Raw genomic sequence first — 24,964 nt, forward strand, 5'->3', positions numbered from 1 at the left:
GCATCTCTTGAACTCAGTCCTTTTTTCCAATAGTGACGCAAAAGTACGGGAATCTCATATTTTTCGTCCGTCATTTTAGAACTAAAAAGACACATTTTTAAATCATAATTACAAAAAGAAATTAAAGAGGAATAAAAATACTACAAAATATTATCAATCATTAATTGATTTGTGTCAAACGTCATAAAAAAAATTATGTTTGAAAATATTAGCTTCAAGTGCCCGCGAACTTATGGGACAACCTAGTATATATATATATATATATATATATATATATATATATATATATATATATATATATATATATATATATATATATATATATGTATGTATACATAACATTTATATATATATATACATGTATATATATATATATATATATGTATATATATATGTAGCATATAAATATATATATGTATACACGTATATATATAAATATATATATATATATGTATATATATATGTAACATATAAATATATATATGTATACATGTTTATATATAAATATATATATATATGTATATATATATGTAACATATAAGTATATATATGTATAAACATATATATATAAATATATATATATGTATATATATATGTAACATATATATATATATATATATATACATGTATGTATATAAATCTATATATAGGTATATATATATATATATATATATATATATATATAGATGTATATATATATTTAAAATATATATATATATATATATATATATATATATATATATATATTAATTATTTACCTGTCAGATCAGGTTATCCTGCTACTGGTAACATGTAACCCAGTACAACCTGCTTTATGTCCTGCTGCCTTGTAGGATACGCCTTTTTAGGCAAAGGCTAGGAGATGCCAACTCCGATTTAAAACACCCCCTGCCTTGGGGCTCTTGGTTGAGTAAAGGCTAGAGATGGTGTCTCGATAAAAATACTCATCTCTGGCAGATGTTAAATGCACCCAGCTACTGTCTTGTAGAAGGCCTCCTAGGCATAGACTTAAGGGGTAAACAGATTCTATCTGTTGACCAGCCTTGCACCCCTTCTTCATCTATTAGGCTAGCGCAGATGTATTTTAATACATTGTTTCCAGTTTTTGATTTTGAATGCTGGATCTTCTTGACTCAATGCATGGGTTTTGCTTGTGTCTCTGTTTTTATGACTAGGCAACTCATTCTATTATCTCCTAATGAGGGTACAGCTCTAAAACTCAGTTTTATGGTTCTGAGGCCGGCTGGTAGTCAGGTTTCCCGAACTCTGTGGTAGCTCTCAGAGAGGCTGATTCCATCAACAGCTGAAAAATATCAAAGTATTTAACAGTGCCTTGTTGCGCATGGATGGTGTCCCTGTTTGTACTTATGGTGTGCATTGCGGAGGACACATTTGGAGCCCTTTGTTACGGCTAAGGGTTTATTAGTAGTAATGAGGTAATTGCTTGGGCTATTAAGCAGTGTTCTGAGTACTATCTATGCTTTGAGTCAAGTTCTTCAATCTAATTTAAAAAATGAATAAAGTAACAAAAACTACTAAACACAAAAAACCATCATCATCACCAAGTTCTCTAAACCTATCATTCACTAATATTCGTGGTCTTTGAAGTAACTGTTCTTCTGTTGAGTCTTATCTCTTGCAAAGTTCACCAGACCTACTTGCTCTTTGTGAGACTAATTTGAGTTCGGCTGTCTCATTTTGTGATCTTAGTGTTGATGGTTATCTTCCTCTAATTTGTAAAGACTCCAATAGTCACATGCTTGGCCTGGGCATTTACATTCGTAAGATTTCACCCATTTGTCGTGAAACTAGGTTTAAATCCACAGACTATTCTTTCATGTGCTTTCGTTTAGCACCACTTCACTCTATTGCCTTTCTCCTTCATCTCAAGACTGCACACTTTTTGACGTTATTTCTGATCATATTGACCAAGCCCTCTCTCTTTATCCATCAGCTAACATAGTTGTTGTTGGTGACTTTAATGCTCACCACTCTGAATGGCTTGGCTCTAGTGTCAGTGATTCGGCAGGCATTAAGGCCAACAACTTTTGCCTTTCTCAATCCCTAACTCAAATAGTCAACTTTCCAACCCGCTTTCCAGACAACCCGAATCATTTACCTTCTCTACTTGACTTATGTCTTGTTTCTGATCCTAGTCAGTCCTCAGTTTCTCCACATTCACCCTTAGGTTCTTCTGATCACAGTTTGATCTCTCTAAAACTAATATCTCATTCTTCTTCATCACCGGAATTCCCCTATTATCGAACCTCTTACAAGTAAAGTACAGTACAGTAAAGCTGACTGGGATTCTTTCCATGATTTTCTTCGTGATGGCCCTTGGGTAGAAATCTTTCATCTTCCTGTCGACAAATTTGCTTGTTACATAACTTTGTGGATTCAGGCTGGCATGGAATCTTTTATTCCCTCTCGACGATTCCAGGTCAAGCCTCACTCTCCTCCATGGTTTTCTTCACACTGTGCTGCTGCGATTGCCAATCGAAACCGTTACTTTCATATTTATCAGCAAAACAATTCTGCAGAAAACAGAAGTCTGTTTATTACTGCTAAAAACAATTGTAAAAAGGTTTTGTCTAACGCCAAAACCCGCTATTCTCAGTTCATGAAATCTCGTATCTTATCTCAAAAATTAGGCTCTCGTGACTTCTGGAGAATCTTTAATAATATCAATAATAAGAGCAAATCTATAATTACACCTCTCTTGTATGGTTCAGACTTCGTCACCTCACCTAAAGACAAAGCCGAATTGTTTGCTAAAAACTTTTCATCAATTTCATCTCTTGATTCCACTAGTTGCGTTCTACCTGATATTGCCAACAAACAGGTTGATCAATTGCTTTACATTCATATTACTCCAGCATCTGTATCTAAAGTGATTTCCTGCCTAGACTCTTCTACAGCTTGTGGCCTGGACAACATACCTGTTATTGTCTTGCAGAAGTGTTCTCCGAAGCTTTCGTCTCTGCTCACAAAACTATTCAATAAGTGCTTATCAGAGTCTTGCTTTCCAGACTGCTGGAAAGCGGCCTCTGTTATTCCTGTCTTCAAAAATTATGGAGAGCGATCGGATTCGTCTAACTACAGTCCCATAAGTCTTCTTCCTATCATAAGCAAGGCTTTTGAATCTTTAATTAACAAACACTTAATTTCTCATCTTGATTCAAATAACTTTCTGACCATCAATATGGATTTCGATCTTCTCGTTCTACAGCTGATTTGCTAACAGTAATAACTGACAGGTTTTATCGTGCATTAGATAAAGGTGGAGGGGTTAAGGCCATCGCTCTTGATATTTCAAAAGCTTTTCATAAAGTTTGGCATGCTGGTCTTCTCCATAAGCTTTCTTCTTATGGTGTATCCGGCAACATCTTTAAGATCATTGAATCCTTCCTTTCCAATCGTAGCATAAAAGTTGTTCTCGATGGACAACACTTTTCTTCTTATTCTGTAAGTTCAGGGGTCCCTCAAGGTTCTATTCTTGGCCCTATACCCTATACTCTTTTTAATTTACATTAAAGATCTTCCAGATATTCTCACATCTAAGGTGGCATTGTTTGCGGATGATACTACCATTTATTCTTGTTGTGATAAGAAACCATCACCCTCTGATTGCTTGGAGGGGGCATTTAAGCTTGAAAAAGATCTCACTTCTGCTACAGCATGGGGCTCACAGTGGCTGGTGAACTTTAATTCAGATAAAACTCAATTTTTTTTAGCCAATCGTTATCGCAATAATTTAGATCTTCCTATATTTATGAATGGTGATGTATGAGTCACCTACTCTTCATCTTCTAGGATTAACTCTTACTTCCAATCTTTCTTGGAAACCATATATCAAATCAGTTGCAAAATTAGCATCTGCTAAGGTTGCATCTCTTTATTGAGCTTGTCACTTTCTTATTTCGGATTCTATTCTCTATCTCTTTAAATCTCAAATCCGTTCTTGTATGGAATACTGTTGCCATATCTGGGGCGGATCTTCTAATGATGCCCTTTCTCTTTTAGACAAGGTGCAAAAATGCATTGTAAACATTGTTGGACCTGCTCTCGCAGCCAACCTCCAACCATTATCACATTGTCGTAATGTTGCTTCTCTTTCCCTTTTCTACAAATACTATAATGAGCACTGCTCTAAAGAACTAGCGTCTCTTGTGCCATCTACTATAATTCATTCTTGTGTTACTCGTCATTCAATTAAGTGTCATCTTTTTTCTGTGACTGTTCCTAAGTGCTCCAAAAATGCTCATTCGTCTTTTTTTTTTCCACGAACATCAGCTCTTTGGAATTCGCTTCCTTCATCTTGCTTTCCTGATTCATATAATTTGCAATCTTTTAAGTCGTCCGTCAATCGTTATCTTGCTCTATAATCTTCATCTTTTCTCTTTCTGTAACTTCCAACTTTAATAAGTGGCTGCTTGCAGCCTTGTTGAAAGCGAAGATGTTTAAAAAAAAAAAAAAAGGTATACATGTATATATATAAATATATATATATATAATGTATATATATATATATATTTATTTTACATATACATATATATACATATACATATACATATATATACATCACATATATATATATATATATTTATTTATATTTTTATATATATATATATATATATATATATATATATATAATCATATATATATATCACATTCATATATATTGATATATATATATATATATATATTGATATATATATATTTATATATATAGCTATATGTGATATATATTTATATATATATATATATATATATTTATATATATACATATATATATATATATATATATATATATATATATATATATATATATATATATATGTATATATATATATATATATATATATGTATATATAAATATATATATATATATATTTATATATACATATATATATATATATATATATATATATATATATATATATATATATGTATGTATTTATATATATAGCTATATATACATCACATATATTTAAATATATATATATATATATATATATATATATATATGTATATAGATATATATAGATATATATATCACATATAAATATATATATATATGTAACATATATATATATATATATATATATATATATATATATATATATATAAAGATATATATATCACATATATATATATATATATATATATATGTAACATGTATATATTATATATATATATATATATATATATATATATATATATATATATAGATATATATATATATACATATATATACATGTATATATATATACATGTAAATATATATATGCATAAATATGTAACATATATATATATATATATATATATATATATATATATATATATATATATATATTATATATATATACATGTGTATATATATACATGTATATATATATGTAACATATATATATATTTATACATGTATATATATATGTAACATATATATATATATATATATATATATATATATATATATATATATATACATGTATATATATATGTAACATATATATATATTTATACATGTATATATATATGTAACATATATATATATATATATATATATACATATATATATATATATATTCATAAAATATATATATATATATATATATATATATATATATATATATATATATATATATTATATATATATATATATATATATATTAGGGTGGGGCATAAAACACCAAAGTCATTAAAAAAAAACCATAATAATTTTTCTGGTATATTTTGATATGTGTGTTAAAAAAAGTAATTTTTTTTTTTATGGCTACCTCTATGGTTGGTCCCAGCAGTCCGAAAATTAGAAAATTTATAATTTTGTTTATTATAAGGGGGCCAGGGTTAATTACAAATATTTTAAAGATATCTTAAGGGTTATTTTTGTAGCCTGTTATATCTCTTTTTAGATTATGTTTTGTTTTATTGCAAAAGATAATGGAAATGGTCAGCCCTATCTATTTAAATACATGATGTTTATATTTGGGAGGTAGGGGGAAAGGGTTAAATTAAATTAATCGGTACTTATTAAAATGTTTATCTTAGTGTAAATAAAAATAATGCAAACAAGCAATAGTTTTGGAAAAATATCTCATCGTGAAGTTTTTCTTGTTGGAACAAGAATTGGAACAATACCTAATACACAATTGCCAACTAAAAAAACTGTATTGCAATATAACCATTACAGAGAACTTATGCTAAGAGCTGATTTTCCAAACATTTCCTCAGTTAATATAACTTCATGTCCTCTTGGTGATTTCTTTACTGCACAATGTGCTGAAATAGGCGGTTGTCTCCAAAAATTTTTACCATGCGTTGTTTATGAGGTGAAGAAAATATGGCAAAAAGCAGGAATTCCTTTTATTAATACTAACAAGCATATCAGGTTTTTATAAATTTAAAATTTTTAGTTTAATCCAATTTCGAATTTTTGTTATATATGTAGCAATTATAAAGTCATACAATTTTATATATTTATAATAAATTACATTATTTAATGCATTCTTCTACATTTGTTTTAGAGACGAGATTGTTGACTTAGAAAAGAAGAGAAAAGATTTAAACAAACACAGGAACCGTTTAAGTACAAATTTAGTTTTAAAAAGAGAACAGTTTTCAAGAATGCTGAGGAGGTATTTGATGTAAGTCGAAAGAATTGTGAAGGTATTATGAAAGATAAAACTAAAGATATAAAAACTAGAAGAGAACATGCATATTTTCTTAAAGACCAGAGAGGAGCGCTTGTTCAGAAAATGTTGGGTAAAGATAAAATTTCACAAAAATTTGTAAAAAACAAAACAAAAAGAGAAATGAAAATAAGAAATCAAAGAACAAAAGAGTCCGTAAGAAAACAGAAAGAGTTAGTTACTGAGAAATATGAAAACACAACAAAAATTTTTAATACTTTAGATGATAACCAAGATGAAGAGTATCTACAGCCTTCTAGAAAAATTAGAAAATCTAATTTTGTTCGTCTTATCGTTCCAAAAAATATAGGAAAAGATTTAGCTCCAACGGCATCACGATATGGAATAAGTTCGACTGCACTGAGTGCAACTCTTGCTTCTCTTATAAATAATAGTTCTGGAATGACAGATGATTTTTCTATTTTTAAACTAAGTATTTTGAGGCAGAAAAAATTAAGTATAAGAAAAACTGCCTGTAATATTAAAGACAACTTTATTACATTGGCTAAGGGTAAAAGTCTTACTGTGCATTTTGACTCAAAAATTATGTTAGAAATGAAAGAACTTGGTAAAGAAAAAGTTGAAAGAGTAGCTGTACTAATCAGTTCACCAGATCTCTCAGAATCCCAACTTTTGTGTATTTTAATTGTGAAAGATGGCACTGCTGAGTCTCTTGGGAAAGCAATCAAAAAAACTTTGCAAGACTGAAAGCTATTTGACTATGTTGATTGTCTTTCCTTTGACACAACAGTTACAAATACTGGTAGGCTAAAAGGAGTCTGTACTCTTATTGAGCAGTGGAGAGGAAAAGCTTTAATTTGGATGGCTTGTCGTCATCACATTTATGAATTACATAATAAGGTAAATATTGAAAAAATCATATAGTATTTTTATATTTATTTGTATATTTAATTATTAATATTTCTTGATGAATTAAATGCTTTATTAATAAAATTCATTTAAATGATTTTGAATAAATATATTTTAGCACTTTTCAAATGTTCTTACTGGTGGTAAAACAAGTGGACCAAAGACTGAGTTATTTGATAGGCTGAAGGGTAATTGGAAATCAATTCTTGAAAAGAAGATAAATTATGATAACCTAAAAAGATTTGACTCAAAAAAAAAAAAAATTTTTAATTTTTAATTTTAAAGTTTTTTGAAATTTAGGCTTCTGAATCATTAAAATTCCTTCAAAATTGCTTAGATAATGATATATTTCCAAGAAATGACTACCAGTATTTTATACAATTAGCAGTTCTTTGGTTAGGTGGCAAAGTAACAAAATTTCAATTTAGATTTCCAATGGCTTCGCATCATCATCAGAAGCCGTACTGACATCACTTGAAAAGCACAATTGGTATTTAAATGAAAGATTTGTGGTTATGTGTCTTGCTGATAAATGTTTACCTGTAGATCAGCTACAAAAATTAGCTCTTAAATTAGCTCAAACAGCGAAGCCCACCAGTTATAAGATGGGGAAACTGAATTCCGAAATTTTTACTGACAATGAAAAAAAAATAACTAAAAATATTGAAGATTTTATTGGTCCTGAAAGCTGGTTTTTATTTGATTTATTAAAAATGACATTACATGAGACAGAATGGCTTAAAATCAGTTTATCAGACTGGGACAAAATTTTCGTGTTACATTAGATTTAAAAATGATGTCACTGGTCTTTCTCTCAAGAAACTGACATCAAAATGCAAGTCGATAATTACTTATTTTTCTCCAAACATACCTCTATACAAGTTAGTAAAGTAATGTGAATGGTATTTCTAATAAAAAGATCTTTCTCTAATCTAATTTTATTTTGTTTTATAAGACTATTTTCAGCATTAGTTTGACCATATTTAGAATGTTTTGGATCTGTTTATAACCCATGTTTACTTTAAAACCAACGACAAATTGAAAATAAACTCACAAGTGCTTTAAAATTAGTTTATGGATTACATAATCTTTATTATCACTAAAGACTAATATAAATTAATATGAGGTACAGAATAATCAGCAGAGATTTTTAAAGCAGGTGATGCAACCAATGTTCATAATTATCTCCCAATTTCTGTTTTGTCTGTTTTTTCTAAAGTTTGAGAGAATTTTATATAACGTAATTTTTAATCACCTTTCTTAAAATAATATACTTTGTTAATCAATACAGATTTAAAAAAAATAACTCAACAGAACATGCAATAATCCAAATTATTCACAATATTTCTTAATTTTTTGAAAATTCTCCATTCACATTGGGAGTTTTCATAGATTTATCAAAAGCTTTTGACACAATTGATCATAAATTTCTTCTAAAAAAACTCGAATGTTATAGAATTAAAGGTGATGTGTTACTGTTACTTAAAATCTATTTAAGCAAACGTAAGCAGTATGTTTATAGTAATTTAACTGACCCATTCAATCTATTAAATATAACCTGTAGTGTTCCCCAGGGTTCTATACTTGGAAACCTTCCCTTTCTCATTTATATTAATGATTTACATAAAGCTTTAAACTTGATTGACATCATGTTTGCAGATGACACTAACATCTGATAGCAACATTACATCATTTTTTCAAAATATATATATCAAATTAACAAAAAATTCTGAATACTTTAAATTAAAAAATTTTTTCTTAAAAAAAGTATTGCGAGTAACCATAACTTTTTCTTGACAAACTTCTAATAAAAAGAGAAATTAATACAAACTTTTTGGGTATCTATATCAATGAAAACCTTAATTGGAAATATCACATAGAATTTTTGTGTAATAAAGTTTATAAAAGTATAGGAATATTGTATAAAGCTAGAAGTGTTTTAAATAAACGTAAATTAACTCAATTATATTACTCCTTTATCCATTGTCATTTAAACTATACAAATATTGCTTGGTGTAGTGCTAATAAATCCAAACTAAGGCCTCTTAGTCGTCAACAAAAGCATTGCTCGTTTTATTAGTTTTTAAGATAAATTTACTCATGTGGAGCCTCTCTTATTTAAAATGAAAATTCTTAATATATATCAGCTTAATGTTTTTATTATTCTTTGTTTTATTTACAAATGTAAAATTAACTCCAACCCAGTTTCTTTCCATAGTTTGTATACTTAAAAGAATAAAATAAATACAACTTAAGAAATGATAATTTATTTCTTAACCATTTTTCTAACTAATTTTGGAAAATCAAGCATTTTATTTCGTGGAGCTTCTCTTAGGAATAAAATAGTTTTAAAACATTTTAATTTTTCTTTAGAATTGAGTTACTCTCTATCAAAAAAAAAAAATCATTAGGAAATCATTTTGTTTATTGATGATATATATTTGTATTTTTAAACTTTGAATAATTTACTTTTTTATTTTTTATGCAGTGATGTAACTGAATATGTTTATGAATGCACTTTAATTTTTTTTTGTGCTTTACAAACTTGACTATGTATGTGTGCATTTGATTTTTATGAGGTTTTTAAATTTATTTTTAAAATGAAATACTACTATTTAAAGTTTTTCTCAGGTTCATGCTTTAGTTTTGGTTTTAACCCAACATTGAGTTTCCAATGTACCTACATCTCAATCTTCCAGTGCTATGCTAGACAATGGGATAGAAACTTTCAAAATTCACTGGAAAAGCTGCAAACTAGAATCATGGATTTACTCTATTTTCGTTCTATTTCTAAAATTCGTTGTAGATTTAACGGAGAATGTCTGGCAGCAGAGTGACAGCACTTGCTCCGTAAAAAAAGTGATTTCTTTTTTTCTTTCTTTTTTCTGTAAGAGTTAACGGAAAAAGTCTATCAAATAAAAAACAGATCTCTCTCCGTATAATTTATGGTTTCCGTATTTCGTTTTTTTCGTGCAAATTACTGAGAAAATCAAGCAGCAAAGAGACAGAATTTTCTCTGTAAAATTTACTGTTTGTATTTCATTTTTTTAGTTCAATTTAACGAAAAAACACTTTTAATTCAGAAAATAAACAGTTACTTTCTACATTTTTTAGAATTGACGCAAAAATCAAAAACAAATGAATAGAATTTATATGCTTTTATAAAAATGTAAATCGACTATTAAAAAACTACTCATTTTTAAATGATTATTAGGTATAATATAAACATTAAACACAAAATAAAAAACTCAGTATTTTTGAGTACTTTAGTCACGTACAAAACATTTAAAAAAACCTCCTTTAGTTATATAGACCATATGCATAAGGTGTTAAGTCTAAAATATATCAACATCTGTTGATGCACAACTATGAGAAGTTCAGTTTTTACTTGTTTTCCTAAATTCAAATTACTTGAATTTAAGAAAACTAGTAAAAATTGAACTTCTCATGTGTATCAAAAATGATTATTATAATAATAATTATTTAAAAATAAATATAAACAAATTATCTAATATAATAGTTGTTATTATATACATTATATAATATTTATAGTAACAAATAATATTTTATTGCGACAAATTGTAACATATTAAAATTGTTAGTATATACTATTTTATAATAGTTATAATAAATATAAACATAAAGTCTTTTGATATGATGCTTTGTCCGTTTAAACAGCGCTAGCTTGTTTACAAAACTCAAAACTTCTGGGTGAAGTCCGACAAAACTGTTTTTTATCAGTTTATTATTTAATTTTCTTTTTCAGAATTCATTTTTGCGATACAATCAAATAATAATTAGATCAGTTTTTATAGGTTATAAAAAAATGTGTATTTTTATAAATATCTTATTTCAATTGCGCTTTCCAATCAATTTTAAGCAATTTTCCCGTAGACTCAAACAGGTTTATTACAAATTTATGACGTTTTTTGTAGCCATATCTACTTTCTGATGCCTTTGTAACACTCCAACTAATCTTTCCATATTCTGACTATGACAAGGATACTTTCAGATACTTAATGCACTGTCATTAGTTTTCAAAATATCTTCATTTGAATAATCATTCAGTAAATGTGGTGAATGAACTACCTCAATGGCGTGTTTTCCAGATGAACTTCTCTTATGTTAAGAAATAATTATTTGAATAATAATAGTAAATATAAACATATTATATTATATTATAGTTGTTATTATATACATTATAAAATATTTATAATAAAAAATAATAATTCATTATTACAAATTGTAACATTATCTTATATTATTATTATTAGTTACAAACGTAAAGTCTTTTGATCTTATCCTTTGTCAAATTAAACATCGCTAGCTTGTTTACAAAACTTAAAAATCGTGGGTGAAGTCTGACAAACTGTTTTGTACTAGTTGTTTTTTTTATTATTTAATTTTCTTTTTCAGGATTCATTTATGCAATACATTTAAATAATAATTAGTTCAGGTAATATGGATTTATAAACCATCATTTACAGTAAAGAAAAAAAAGGAAAGTAATGTTGTAAATATTTTAAATTGTATGTAGACCAAGCATGTAGAGTTTACAGTTGCAGATAATCAGGGGGCAGTGATATAGAAGAAAGTGCAGGTTAGAAGTAGATAAAGTTTTTTGAAAAGAGAAACATTTTTGTGGAGTAAATCCATGACTTTACCAGGCAGCATTTCAAGGGAACTTTGAAAAAAAATATCCAGTTGTCTAGCATAGAACGAGAAGATTCAGATTTAGGTACCTATGAAATTCAAGGTTGGGTTAAAACCAATACCATAGCATGAACCTGAGAAAAAGTTTCAAAAGTAGTATTTCATTTTAAAAGTTACAATAAAAGTTAATTATAAAATCTTAATTTATATAAATACAGACAAATAATTAAATAATAATTTAACAATTATTAACATCAAGTATTTTTTTTTGCTCTCTATTCCACAGTTAACTTTGTCAAAAACCACAATTATAAGTAATTTAAATATAGATGAGATAACGATAATAATAATTAGAAGATCATTTTTAAAGAGACTACACTAAAAAAAATAAAGTCTTGCTTTTTTAATTGTATGTTATTTGAAAAAGTTGTTTATCTTATTTATATATCTTATATATATATATATATATATATATATATATATATATATATATATATATATATATATATATATATATATATATATATATATATATATATATATATATATATATATATATATATATATATATATATATAATTATAGTTAAAAACGATAAAGAAAAAACTTTTTATTATGGAACTTTAAGTTTCATGCCTAACGGCAATCATCAGCCATATATTACAAAATTAAAAATTAAACGTTAAATTACAATTAGAATTACGGTGGCGTGAGTTCTAATGGCTCCATGGAAACAAAATTTTAACGTATATGTAAATTTAGTATAACGTGAGGTAAACGTGACGTAAACCAACCAGGATCAATCTTCGGTATCAAAAGAGGAGATAAGGAACTTATTTTTGTGCCTGCACTTCGATATTATTTCGCTTCTTGTATTTATTAGGTTTTCTCCTTTATGCATCAAAATTTGGAACTTCTCGTTCAAACAAAGGTTACAAACTCTTGATGTTGGGTTGTATGGTTTGCATTTTTTAATAATCCTCCATTTGACAAAAGGTGTAAAGTTATTTTCTTTTAATTTCCATACTTCTTTAGATAGCTCTGTATCATTCTTGTACCTAACTGCATTAATAAAGTTTTTTCTTTATCGTTTTTAACTATAATTATAATTCGCTCTGTTTAGAAATTTATATATAACCAAAATAAATTTCCTAAATATTGAGCACTTTTAAACGAACAAGGGTTTTGTATTATTATAATACAACACTAAATCAAACGATATATATATATATATATATATATATATATATATATATATATATATATATATATATATATATATATATATATATATATATATTTACATACATATATACACTTTTATATACTATAAAACGTAAGACTAAAAAATATGAACTTTAAAAAATTCAATGCAACAAAAAAAGATTTTTATACCACATAAATCCTATATAATATATGGAACTAATTTTCAGAAGTATCTTTAATAAATATCTCTATCTAATTATAACAGCATCCTTAATCAAAATTAAAGAGAATTTTTTTGTGAATGCACCTAATTAAAACATTTAGCGCTTTAATTCCAATGAAACTATTATAAATATATTAAAGTCTCCAACTTGATATTATATGTGTGTGTAATTTCTCCTTCTGAAAAAGAAATATGGCGCTCTGTAAAGTAGAGGCTATACTAAATTATACTAAAATATATAGTTAATGTCCGTAATTTAAAGTTACGGAACTTCTCCTTATCATAAATACGGACAAAATCAGATATAAATGATATGATTATTTCAAAAGTCATAAATGTATTGGTAAAAGACTTATTTTTTTTAAATGTTTTTCTGTAAAGGTATTGTTGTTTTACTTCAAAGTTGCCAGTTTTTAAATGACCATAGAACAATAAAAGATAATTTTCTTCTTGTTAAATTTTGAATAAATATAGCTTAGTAGTAATATATCATAAAAATATATAAAACTTGAAATTTTTATAAAGCTGACATCTGTGATTTTACCCATATGGCTTCATTTATAAAAGTTTTTTTGATTATGATAATTTTTTTTTTCAATCTGTCCTATAAATAATATCAATATTTTTAATATATATTCAACAAACATTTATATCATATAACATATCATAAAAATATATAAAACTTGAAATTTTTATAAAGCTGACATCTGTGATTTTACCCGTATGGCTTCATTTATAAAAGTTTATTTGATTATGATAATTTTTTTTTTTTTTCAATCTGTCCTATAAATAATATCAATATTTTTAATATATATATAACAAATATTTTTCGCACATTAGGAAAAGATAATGATTTTCCATTGAGTGAACAAATTATTGGCAGTGTTGGTTGTTTAATAGGAAATGATTTTGAGGTTTTTGGACGTCGTCTTGGTTTATCTGCGCATGTTGTTAAAAACATTAAAGCTAATGGAAAAACCGTGGAAGCATGTGCAGTTGATGTCATAGATAAGTGGATTGAACATAATGGGATCTTAACATGGAAACAGTTAAAGAATGAATTGTTATTATTTGAACGTAAAAATATTGTTGAATTAATTGAGAAAAAGTTTATAAATAGTGAGTAACGCAACCATTAATTTATTTTTAATTAGTAATACAGGCTAAAAAAAATATTTATATTGCAAACTATGAAATTTTTGTTTGTTTTTAATAAAGCATTTTTATTGATTTAAAATACACCTTAAAGTCATAATATATTATAATATACAATAAAGAGTATATAAATAAATATGCTATATTTAATATACCTTTAAAATACCATAGAGTCATTAGTTTTAAAATTATAAAATTATAAGAAAACGGTTTGTTATTTAGCCTGTTTTTCAAACTCAGTTCTACAAAAAAATGTTAAAGAAAAATTATAACAATAATTAAATTAAATATCTGGATTGATATTTCTTTCAAAATTTAAATTTTTTTCTTTAAATCTATAAAACATTTTCATATATTTTTATAGAACTGCATAACTGTTCTACAAAACAAATCATTGTTGTTTGCATCTTCAATTTCAATATTATTTTCTATATATTGTTCTTTTTTTATCTAATTTATCTTTATTTAAATTGAAATCTGTAATGACATTAAGCAAATTAATGTTTTTCTACCCAATCGAACCATCAGTCAACCTTGATAAATTAAATTGGTTATCTCTACTTATGCATGCTTTGAACTCTTTCTTTTTGCTGCCACGAAACTTTTCTTTTGTTGAAAAAGTGAAATTAACAAAGATGGTAATTGGCAGAGGTCAATTAAATTATCTTTCTTTGTATACTTCTTAGTAAAGATATCAAAACAAGAGGCATTAACATGTTTTTATTATAAAGCAAACAAATTAGAAGCATATCTCTCTAGTGACTGTTTATTTTCTTATGTTTTTTTGTTTTTTTTTCAATTCATTAAGCGTTTCAAGAATAGTTACATTGAATCTGTAGGTTTTATTGTATTTGATAAAAATTCTTGGATGTTGATTCTGTCTAAATCTTTCAATATATGCATTTATTAATGGTTTTTAAAAACACCTCTTAAAAGTTTTTGTGTGTATATTTCTCTTAGTTTTACTTATATCTTTACTTTTTCAACAATTAATTAATAAAATGACTTAGTATTTTGGTATTGAAAACAAAAATTTTCGTAATTATTTTGGAATCATTAAGCTAATTTAGGCATAGTTTATTCAAAAACCATACAGTTTGAAGAATTATTTGTAGATGAGGTATTTAAGAAATTCGAATCAGCACTAACTTTACTGGTAAAGCTTTGATAGCAATGTATATTTACTTTAAATACTTTAGCTAATTAGAGATTTTGTAGCTATTAAGTAGAGGCTTTGTACAATTTCATTGTGTTTTCCAACTTTCAAAGTTTGTTTTTTAGCGATAGCATCAGTTAGTTATCTCGCACCATAAGTTAAGATGATCTATGACAAAAAAGTTTTATTTAAATTTTGTTTATGGACTTTTAAATAAAAATTGAACTCATTAGGATGAAGCAAATAAAAATAATCATGGTGAAAATAAGCAGTTAAACGTTTGTCTTTTTTATGTAATGTTTACTAAAAATATTGCTGTGCCCTGTGATTAGATCGTTATTTGTTCTTGGAGCACCTTTATAACAAATTTAGTTTGTTTTTTTTATTTTTTTATTTTTTTTTTTTGCTGTGTGTTAATGTAAATATGGAAAAAAGTTAAACTTTGCCAGAAAAAATATATAAATAAATTCGTTAGAATTATTAACATGGAAACTATAAAGTATATAACTATAACATGGAAACTATAACTCCGTCTGCATATGAATTTTCTGGTGAGCGATAAAAAAATAGTTTTGGTACATATATTTTCTTTAAAATTTATTTTCATATTTATTTTCAAGTTTTATACATACTCTTGTATATAATATATAATTATATAATATAATAGTTGTATATAATATATAATAAATATACAATATTTATTTTCAAGTTTTATACATAACGAATATAAAAAAAGTTGCAAATGCATACCAAATAAATCAAAATACTATAATAAATAATATATATGTTTAATAAATTTAGAAACACAAAACAAACTAAAACTTAAAAACAAAAAATAAATTAGAAAATACAAAACAAACTAAATCTAAAATAAAATACAGCGATACATTATGTCGACATTTGTCGATAAATTTATTAAATTTGGTAAAAAAAGCTGACATGCAAGGATAATTTTATAATTTAATTATAAGGGGAATTACTTACTTTGAAACTTTAAATTATTTTTATCGACTAAGATACATTGAATTTTTCATATCTAACATCAAAGTCATAGTTAAGTAAATCTCGCTTTAATTCGGAATTAAAATTTTCCAAAGTACAGTTTAATACATGTAGTTTTTTCTCTTATAATTATGAAGAAATTTTTTTATAAATATGTAACTATTAATTTCTTAATAATATAGATAGGTAGTTATTGGTTGTAACTAAGTTACAACGAGCTGGTAAATTGAAATATTCAAAACTGTTAAAAATATTCACAAGTTTTGATAATTTTAGTTTACCAGTTGTCTAGATCATTTATGATAATGTATTTAGCAAATTTGTTTATTATTTCAATGCCTAACGATTTACAATATGTATCTTTTATGTTAAAATCGTTACGTTGAATGAAGTCAATAGAATCTCCATTAGGATTAGTTGTAATCAAGTGTTTTTACAACTAAAGTTGTGGCTTCTTTATTATCTCTACCTCTAGTCCTATGAGCTTATTAAGTTTTTGCACCTTTCAATCCGTGCGCTTCTTTATACAACTATAATAATTTTGCTTTCTTATTGATTTATTCTCGTTTCATTCATTTTTTCAACTAGTTGGTTTTCCGGTTTTTTCATCTTTATTTATTTTCAATTTTAATTAGCAGCTGATAAAAACATTAATTATTGTCTTTATACTAATTTAAACTATACTTTGAGAACGCTTATAAAAGTTATACTTTGAAAAACATAATTTATAACAATCCTATAGTTCCGTATATATATGTATATATATATATATATATATATATATATATATATATATATATATATATATATATATATATATATATATATATATATATGTATATATATATATATATGTATATATATATATATATATATATATATATGCATGTATACATGTATATATATGTATTTATATATATATATTTATATATATTTATATATATATATATATATATAAAATATTAAGTAGTTGTCAAAAAATATACACTACCGTTCATATTTATTCGAATGGCATTATCTTTTTTTTTAAATGCTAATTTTAATTTAACTATTTTTTATGTTTACTTTTGCACTATAAGTATTATAAGTATTTTGGTTAAAATGCTTTGGTAAAAATTATAAGAATAATAAAAATGCTAAAGGCGGCATAACTACATGGACCAAAAAAATGGACCATCAATGACAGTTAACGCGGACTGACATGTTAATGTTTAAAATCTTTGGTTTTAAAATTAGACTGTTTGTCTGGAAAAAAAGCCGTTGAATTTATGATTTAATAATGTGTATAATTGACTGTAAAACATCGTGGATGTAGTGTTAAGGTGTTGTGGTTAGAATGTCACATATGACTTTGTGAAAATTCAGGGAGTAATGACAAAGTAGTTTACTTGTACATTTACAGAATTATGCTACACCTTCTGAAAGATGGGTTAATGAGAAGTTATTCATTTTTTCAAAAGAAAATTTCTTGAAACTTAAATCTAAAACATATTTTTCAAAAACTTGTTTAAGTTATTTAACTGATTTCGAGAACGATCAAATATTAAATAAAATGATTTAGTCTCCTCAATCACAAGATTTCTCTCCTGTCTGATTTTTATGGGTGGAATTAAAAGTAATGTAAAAAACTAATGCCAAATGATGCATAAGATTTGGACAAAACTTCTTAGTTTGTGACATAAAACTGACTTCGACAAATTGGATAAGTTGTTAAGTAGAATACCAAGAATATGTATGGCGGTTATTGTCGCTAAGAGTGATTAAAAGGCAAGTAAATAATAAATTAGTGGAATCAAACTTTTATAAATTTTTTTGTATGCCTAATAAAAAGAAAGCTAACTTATAATTCAGGTAGGCTTTGCTTAGTAAGTAAAACTTTGATATCTTATTTTGAAAACTACGACCATTCGAATAATTATGGACGGTAGTGTATGTATTTGAAAAAACAACTAAATAAGACTAATAAAGTTATAAATAAAAGTAAAACATAATAAACAGTAAAATTACTCTTAGTTTTAATTAATTGCTGTTGTTGACATTGGTTTTTTTGTTTTTTAGACCCTTGAACAAGAATTTCATCAATTAATGTATATGATCAAAAGCCACTTCTTTACAATCTAATTTCAACATAGTGTATTTTTTTATAGTGCAAAATGACCAACTTAAATAAATTTGTTTATTTTTTATACTTATTTATATTTAATCTTTTAAATATAAAAGCTCTCATTAATGACTAGCCCGATTAACTCGTGGTGTTGACAAATTGTGTTAGGAGCTTCGTTTTGTCATCAAATTATTGAGACGAAGTTAACATGATAGTAACAAAAATAATCTTCTGTCTATGATTTGCAGTGTTTAAAAAAAGTATTTTACTTGAAAAATTATATCAATAAATTTTGGTAAATAATAACTTCAAATATACTATACTATAAATTAAACAATTCATTTAAAATCTCCATTTAAGAAACTCTTTTTCTTTACCTTTGTGATTAATGTTTTGTTGTAAAAAGAAGCCATGATTTTCAGCCGCACATAATAATTTGTTTTTCATTTTGTTTAAATTTTCGTCAGGGTTTTCTTATCACTTTCAGAAAGGCTCATATCATACCTATTTTGTGTAAATTGTTTTCATTTAAGTGAATCCAAACTACTTCAACTTATTTGTTTTTCTTTTATTTGAAGATAAAAAATAAAGAAAATATAAATATCTATGCTCAAAAATACTTTAAAATAATTTACAATGTTTGAAACAGCATAATCAAAAAAATTAAAAACTTCATAATAACTTTTTTATCGACTAAGCTGTTGATTGTTTTGTTTGGAAACTGATTCTATTGGTTAAGTCTGAATAATTTAAGAAAGACACTACTACTTTTATGTATTATATTTGTTGTGACAATTATCAATTTAGTTTGGTTTCGGTCAACATGCTTAAAGATTTGAAACGCTACACCCTAATAAAAGGAAAAACATTGAACTGCAAAATATGAGAAATTATCAGTAAATGATCAAGTTCCACTGGAATAGGGTATTACCAAAAGAAAAACCAAAATCAAAATAGAAACTTTAACTTTTTTTCACGAAGAAATTAATTCAAGAAATTATTTAAAATCTAATGACACAGGCAGGATTAAGTTTCAATGTCATGGTTAGAAGTTCTTTCATTCGATTTGCAATTTGTGATATTTCTTGGATTGCTTTCTTGTTATAAAAAATAACAAGAAAGCAATCCAGTTAGTTAAGACCTTAAAAACAATTCTTAGTTTTTAATGACCATTGAAAAACGCTTTATAATTGATGATGGTTGAGTACATATCTTTGAGAAATCAAAGTTAGATAAATTTTATTATTCATCAAAAACAAATATACTGGAAATTGTCCTTTATTCGATTTTTTAAAATCTGCCGGTTGAAAAAGCTGCAGCAAATGTCGCTGAAACAGAAAAATATCTAGTTTTTTTTTTGTTTTTTTTTTATCTATCTATTTTAATTGCTCCAATAGGTACTTACGGTCTTATCATAGATCACCGCAGAAGAGCATATAAAAGAAATTTTACGCTTTCTTCCTTATCAATGTGATAAAATATGTCCAAAAGGAGGCGTTGAACAACGTATCTTTTGCATCTAAGGCTAGCGCACTAACCACTGCCCAACTGCTGCTCAATATGCTCATTTTAATTAAATATTGGTGACAGCATTGTCTGCTCAGTTAAGGATAAAGCTTTCATAATGATTAAATTTGGATACTTGGTTCCAACTGAGCATCAAGAGTATTAAACCCATGGATTGTAAACTACAAATGTTAAGATAAAAGTGTTGAATCTGTATCAGATACTAGAGTCAGTTTTCCTAATGCTGTCATGGATGAAAACATTCTATTTCTAAAAGTAAAATTGCACATTGAATCTGTCATTTACATTTCAGAAAAATTATAAAGTTATTTCAAAAACCTCTGTCAAAAATCATATTCTGCAAGAATAAATCAAAAAGCAGCACGGAAAAGAGTTTTTGCTTATCCTTGAATGCAAAACAAAATGGAATAGTCTACTGACGAAAATTAAATAATTTCTCAAAGTTAAAAATTCAAAAAGGAAAGTATGAAAAGATGATTTTCCGCATTTATTTTAAAACTAAGATGAAATAAACATTTTAGACAACATTTTTACTGTTATTGAACCAATAAATATGGCGTCAGGAAGTTTTCAAGTTCCTATAAACAGGCTAAATGAAATTCTGATATCATTATTTATTTGAACGAAACTCAAATCTGTACATTGCAATAAAGAGTATAATTTAAAACATATTTAAAAAAAGTAGGCAGATCAATCTCGGCAGATCAATCTATTTTTGCATTCCGAAAGATTTATCTCTTTTTTAGAAAAGATTTATTTTATTGAAGAACGTGAAGTTTTTATAATGCCATTATATTCTCTAATTCTAAAGACTGACAAATGTTCTCTGCCTAGATGTTTCTAATGAACGGAAAGAGAATTGGTGATCTTGACTTTTGTTCAATTCAATGGCAACTTTTCCTCCAACAAGTATTAAGTCTGAGCGAGCTTATTCTGCTAAAGAACTGTTTGTGACAAATAATCGATCGATAATTTTTTCATTTTTTATAGATAAATTTTTCACAGATTTTTATTGACAGTAACGAACTTTCTAGGTGTTTGTATAGATAAAAATCTTACATGGAAAAATTACATTAAAAACTTATCAAGTAAAATTTAAAAAGGTATAAGAATATTTTCAAAGCAAGAAATGTTTTAATTAAACTTAATCTAGTACAATTACATCATTCATTTACTCATTGTCACATAAACTATGCAATTTTTGCTTGGGCACAGTGGGCACGGGACTTAAAAAAGACGTCCTTTGGACGTTCAATTAGCGTTCGTCCGTCCAATTTAAATTCTAATCGTCTATTAAACGTCTTTTTCGCGTCCAATAAATTTTTCGTCCAAAAATGATCCAGAATGCTTTATTAAATCAAAATTAAATTGGTTAAATCACGCAATCATTAAGACTAATTTTTTTTAAATTGAAAATGCATTTTAAATACTAATGGAAAAAGAACTTTCAAATGCAAAAGAACTTTTAATTGTAAAAGGAGTTTTTATGGCATCTTGAATAAATATATGAAAAGCGACTAATAGACAGGCTCTTGCCAATTTATATATATATTTATATATATATATATATATATATATATATATATATATATATATATATATATATATATATATATATATATATATATATATATATAAAATATATATATATATATATATATATATATATATATATATATATATATATATATTTATATATATATATATATATATATGTATATATATATAAAGACCACACGGGTAAAACCACAGTTGTCCACTTTTTGAAAATTTTGAGTTTGAGATATTTTTATGATATTCTAGTACTAAGCTATTTTAATTTGAAAATTCATAATAAAAAATGTTATAAGCTTCAATGGTCATTTTAAAAAAAAGGCAACTATGAAACAACCACTGTTGTCCTATGTTTACTTGGTAAAAAACGCAGTTGTCCAAGTTATTAATAACTAAACCAATCATAATAAATTAATAAGTCACGTGACCAAAATATATCATTAAAAAAATATGGTGGCGGCTAATTTAAACAACTCTCCAGCAACAGAAAAACCTAAAAAAAAAACAGTCAATGGAAGAAGAGAGTTTACTCGAAATCTGAGATTAAAAAATCATGTTATAGGAATACCATGTAACTGTGTTAGTCTGAAGTGTTTTGAAGTTACAGCAGAAGACAACATAATAAAACTTATATCATATTTCAACATCTTGAAAACAAAAGATGAGCAGGATTTGCATATTTCTTCTCTTATTTCTGTTCATAAAATTAAGCGTCGACGAAGCAGAAATTTAATAATTGAACAAACTAAATTTCGTAGTTATTTGTTTAAGTATCACCTGAACATTGTTAGAGATAAGAGTTCTGCAAAAATATGTGTGTGTATCAAAGCATCTTTATATACATCTTTATATATAATGGAGCATTAAAATAATAAGATGTTTTTATTTAGAATGTTTTTATAATGACACAAACTATGTCTTGTCATGTTATTTCAATTATTTTTTTTTCAATCATTAGGTCTACCTTGTAAAGATATGAGAGGACGTCATAAAAACAAAAAACATGCTTTTACTGTTGAAAATATTGATATGATAGTGCAGCATATCAAGTCATTTCGAGGACGATCTTCTCATTATGCTAGAAAAAAATCTACCAGACTTTACCTTCCAGAAGACTTAAATATTTTTTAAAATGTACTGCATGTTTAAAGAAAAGTATCCTTTAGAAAAGTGTTCCTATGAAAGTTATCGTAAAATTTTTAATTCAAAGTTCAACACTTCATTTGGATATCTAAGAAAGGACACCTGCTCATTTTGTGCTTTAACAAAGAAAAAAATAGTTGCAATAGATTGTCAAGTACTTATTGACGCTTTTGCTGCTAAGTATTTGTTAAGAAACAAAAATGCTTTGAATGGATTTCTTGAACGTCATCAGAGAAAAGCTGAAATATTTTATCAAGGAAAAAGAATTGCACGTTTACAAGCTCAGCAAACTTTAGACTGCAGCAATCTCCTTTGATTTTCAAAAAAACCTGAAATGCCCAAACATTTCAACTCAAGATGTATACTACATTCACATACTTTCCACTCAAAAAGTATATTTTTATTGCTATGATGAAACCGTAGGCAACAAAGGCTCGGATGATGTATGTTTTATGCTTCATGATTTTTTTAATTGTCATTTGCCTGAAAATGTAAAGCATATCAAATTGTTTTGCGATTCTTGTGCAGGACAAAATAAAAACTGGACAGTTTTGCGTTTCTTTTATCATCTAGTTCATAAAATAGAAAGATTTGACAGTATAACAGTTTCATATCCTATTAGAGGTCATTTCTACAAGGAAAGTGACAGAGATATGGCTATTATTAATCAAAAGTTTCTAGCAGAAACACCAGAAAATTGGAGGAGTGTTTTCCAGGCATCTCGCAAAAAACCAGAGGCATTCAACATTATAAACATGACACAAGAAAAGTTTCTGAAGTTTACAGAGTTTTTAAAGCCAAGCTTTTTAGATGTTTGTCCATTTAAGACATGTTCACTCAGAGAAGTTGAAATATCAAAGGCGAATTCTAACTTAATTATGTATAGGGAAAACTGGAGTGGTATATTTAGTTCTATGCGTGTTACATCCCATAGGACTAGATCATGTTCTGGTTCAATGAGAGGGAGAATATTGACTCGATCTTAACTCTTTGAAGTACCTGATAAGCCAAAACAAGCATACATTGCCCCTTTGCCACTTTCATGTGAAAAATTCAAAGACTTATTGAAGCTAAAAAAATTTGTAAGTGAACAAAATAAGTCTTTTGTCGGCGGCGTGTCTTCTGGGTAGCAATTTACTTTTTTCCATAATGGTAAACTAAAGGTGATATTTTTGTTTTAAAATTAAAATTTTTTGCGCTTGTACAGAGCCTTATCTTAAAAGATAATTCAAAAATTATTACAAATCAAATTGCCTGTAGATTTAAACGTAGTGAAAAAAAAAAATCCGTTGATTAAAGAGCTTCATTAAAAAGATATAGGTCATCAAACTAAGTCGGATCAATATTTCTTTTAATTGATCCCCAATTCAAAGAATCGGTTAACGAAGATGGCCCTTTTTTTAAAAAATTTCTTTTACGAAAATTGAAAATTTTTATTCGAACAGCTGATGCGTGTAAGAAAATTTACGAAATAACATTTCTTACGCGCATCAACTCTTTGAATAATAAAAATAATGGACACTTATTTATAACCCTGAAAGATAGTCTCTAAAAGTCAGGTAAGTTTATCATAAAAACAAACCAAAAGTCTTAAGTATAAATTCATAAAAATTAAAAACTATTTTTAAAACTCTGAAGTAAACAAAATAAATAACTGCATTGAATAAAATAATGTTATT

General features: G+C 26.2%; 1 protein-coding gene across 2 annotated transcripts in view; it reads left to right on the plus strand.

Annotated features, from left to right (window-relative positions):
• LOC136075091 (uncharacterized) overlaps positions 1-19,145 on the plus strand; it is a 42,335-nt gene extending 23,190 nt beyond the window's left edge. For both annotated transcript variants that reach the window (XM_065787338.1, XM_065787339.1), the window contains exons 4-5: positions 14,485-14,763; positions 19,016-19,145. In XM_065787338.1, coding sequence (XP_065643410.1) covers positions 14,485-14,763; positions 19,016-19,023 — 287 coding nt within the window. In that variant the 3' untranslated portion in view covers positions 19,024-19,145. The remainder of the gene's footprint in view (positions 1-14,484; positions 14,764-19,015) is intronic.
• The last annotated feature ends 5,819 nt before the right edge of the window (positions 19,146-24,964 follow it).

The sequence above is a fragment of the Hydra vulgaris genome, chromosome 01 (assembly GCF_038396675.1).
Source record: "Hydra vulgaris chromosome 01, alternate assembly HydraT2T_AEP".
In the NCBI taxonomy this organism is placed as follows: Eukaryota; Metazoa; Cnidaria; class Hydrozoa; order Anthoathecata; family Hydridae; genus Hydra; species Hydra vulgaris.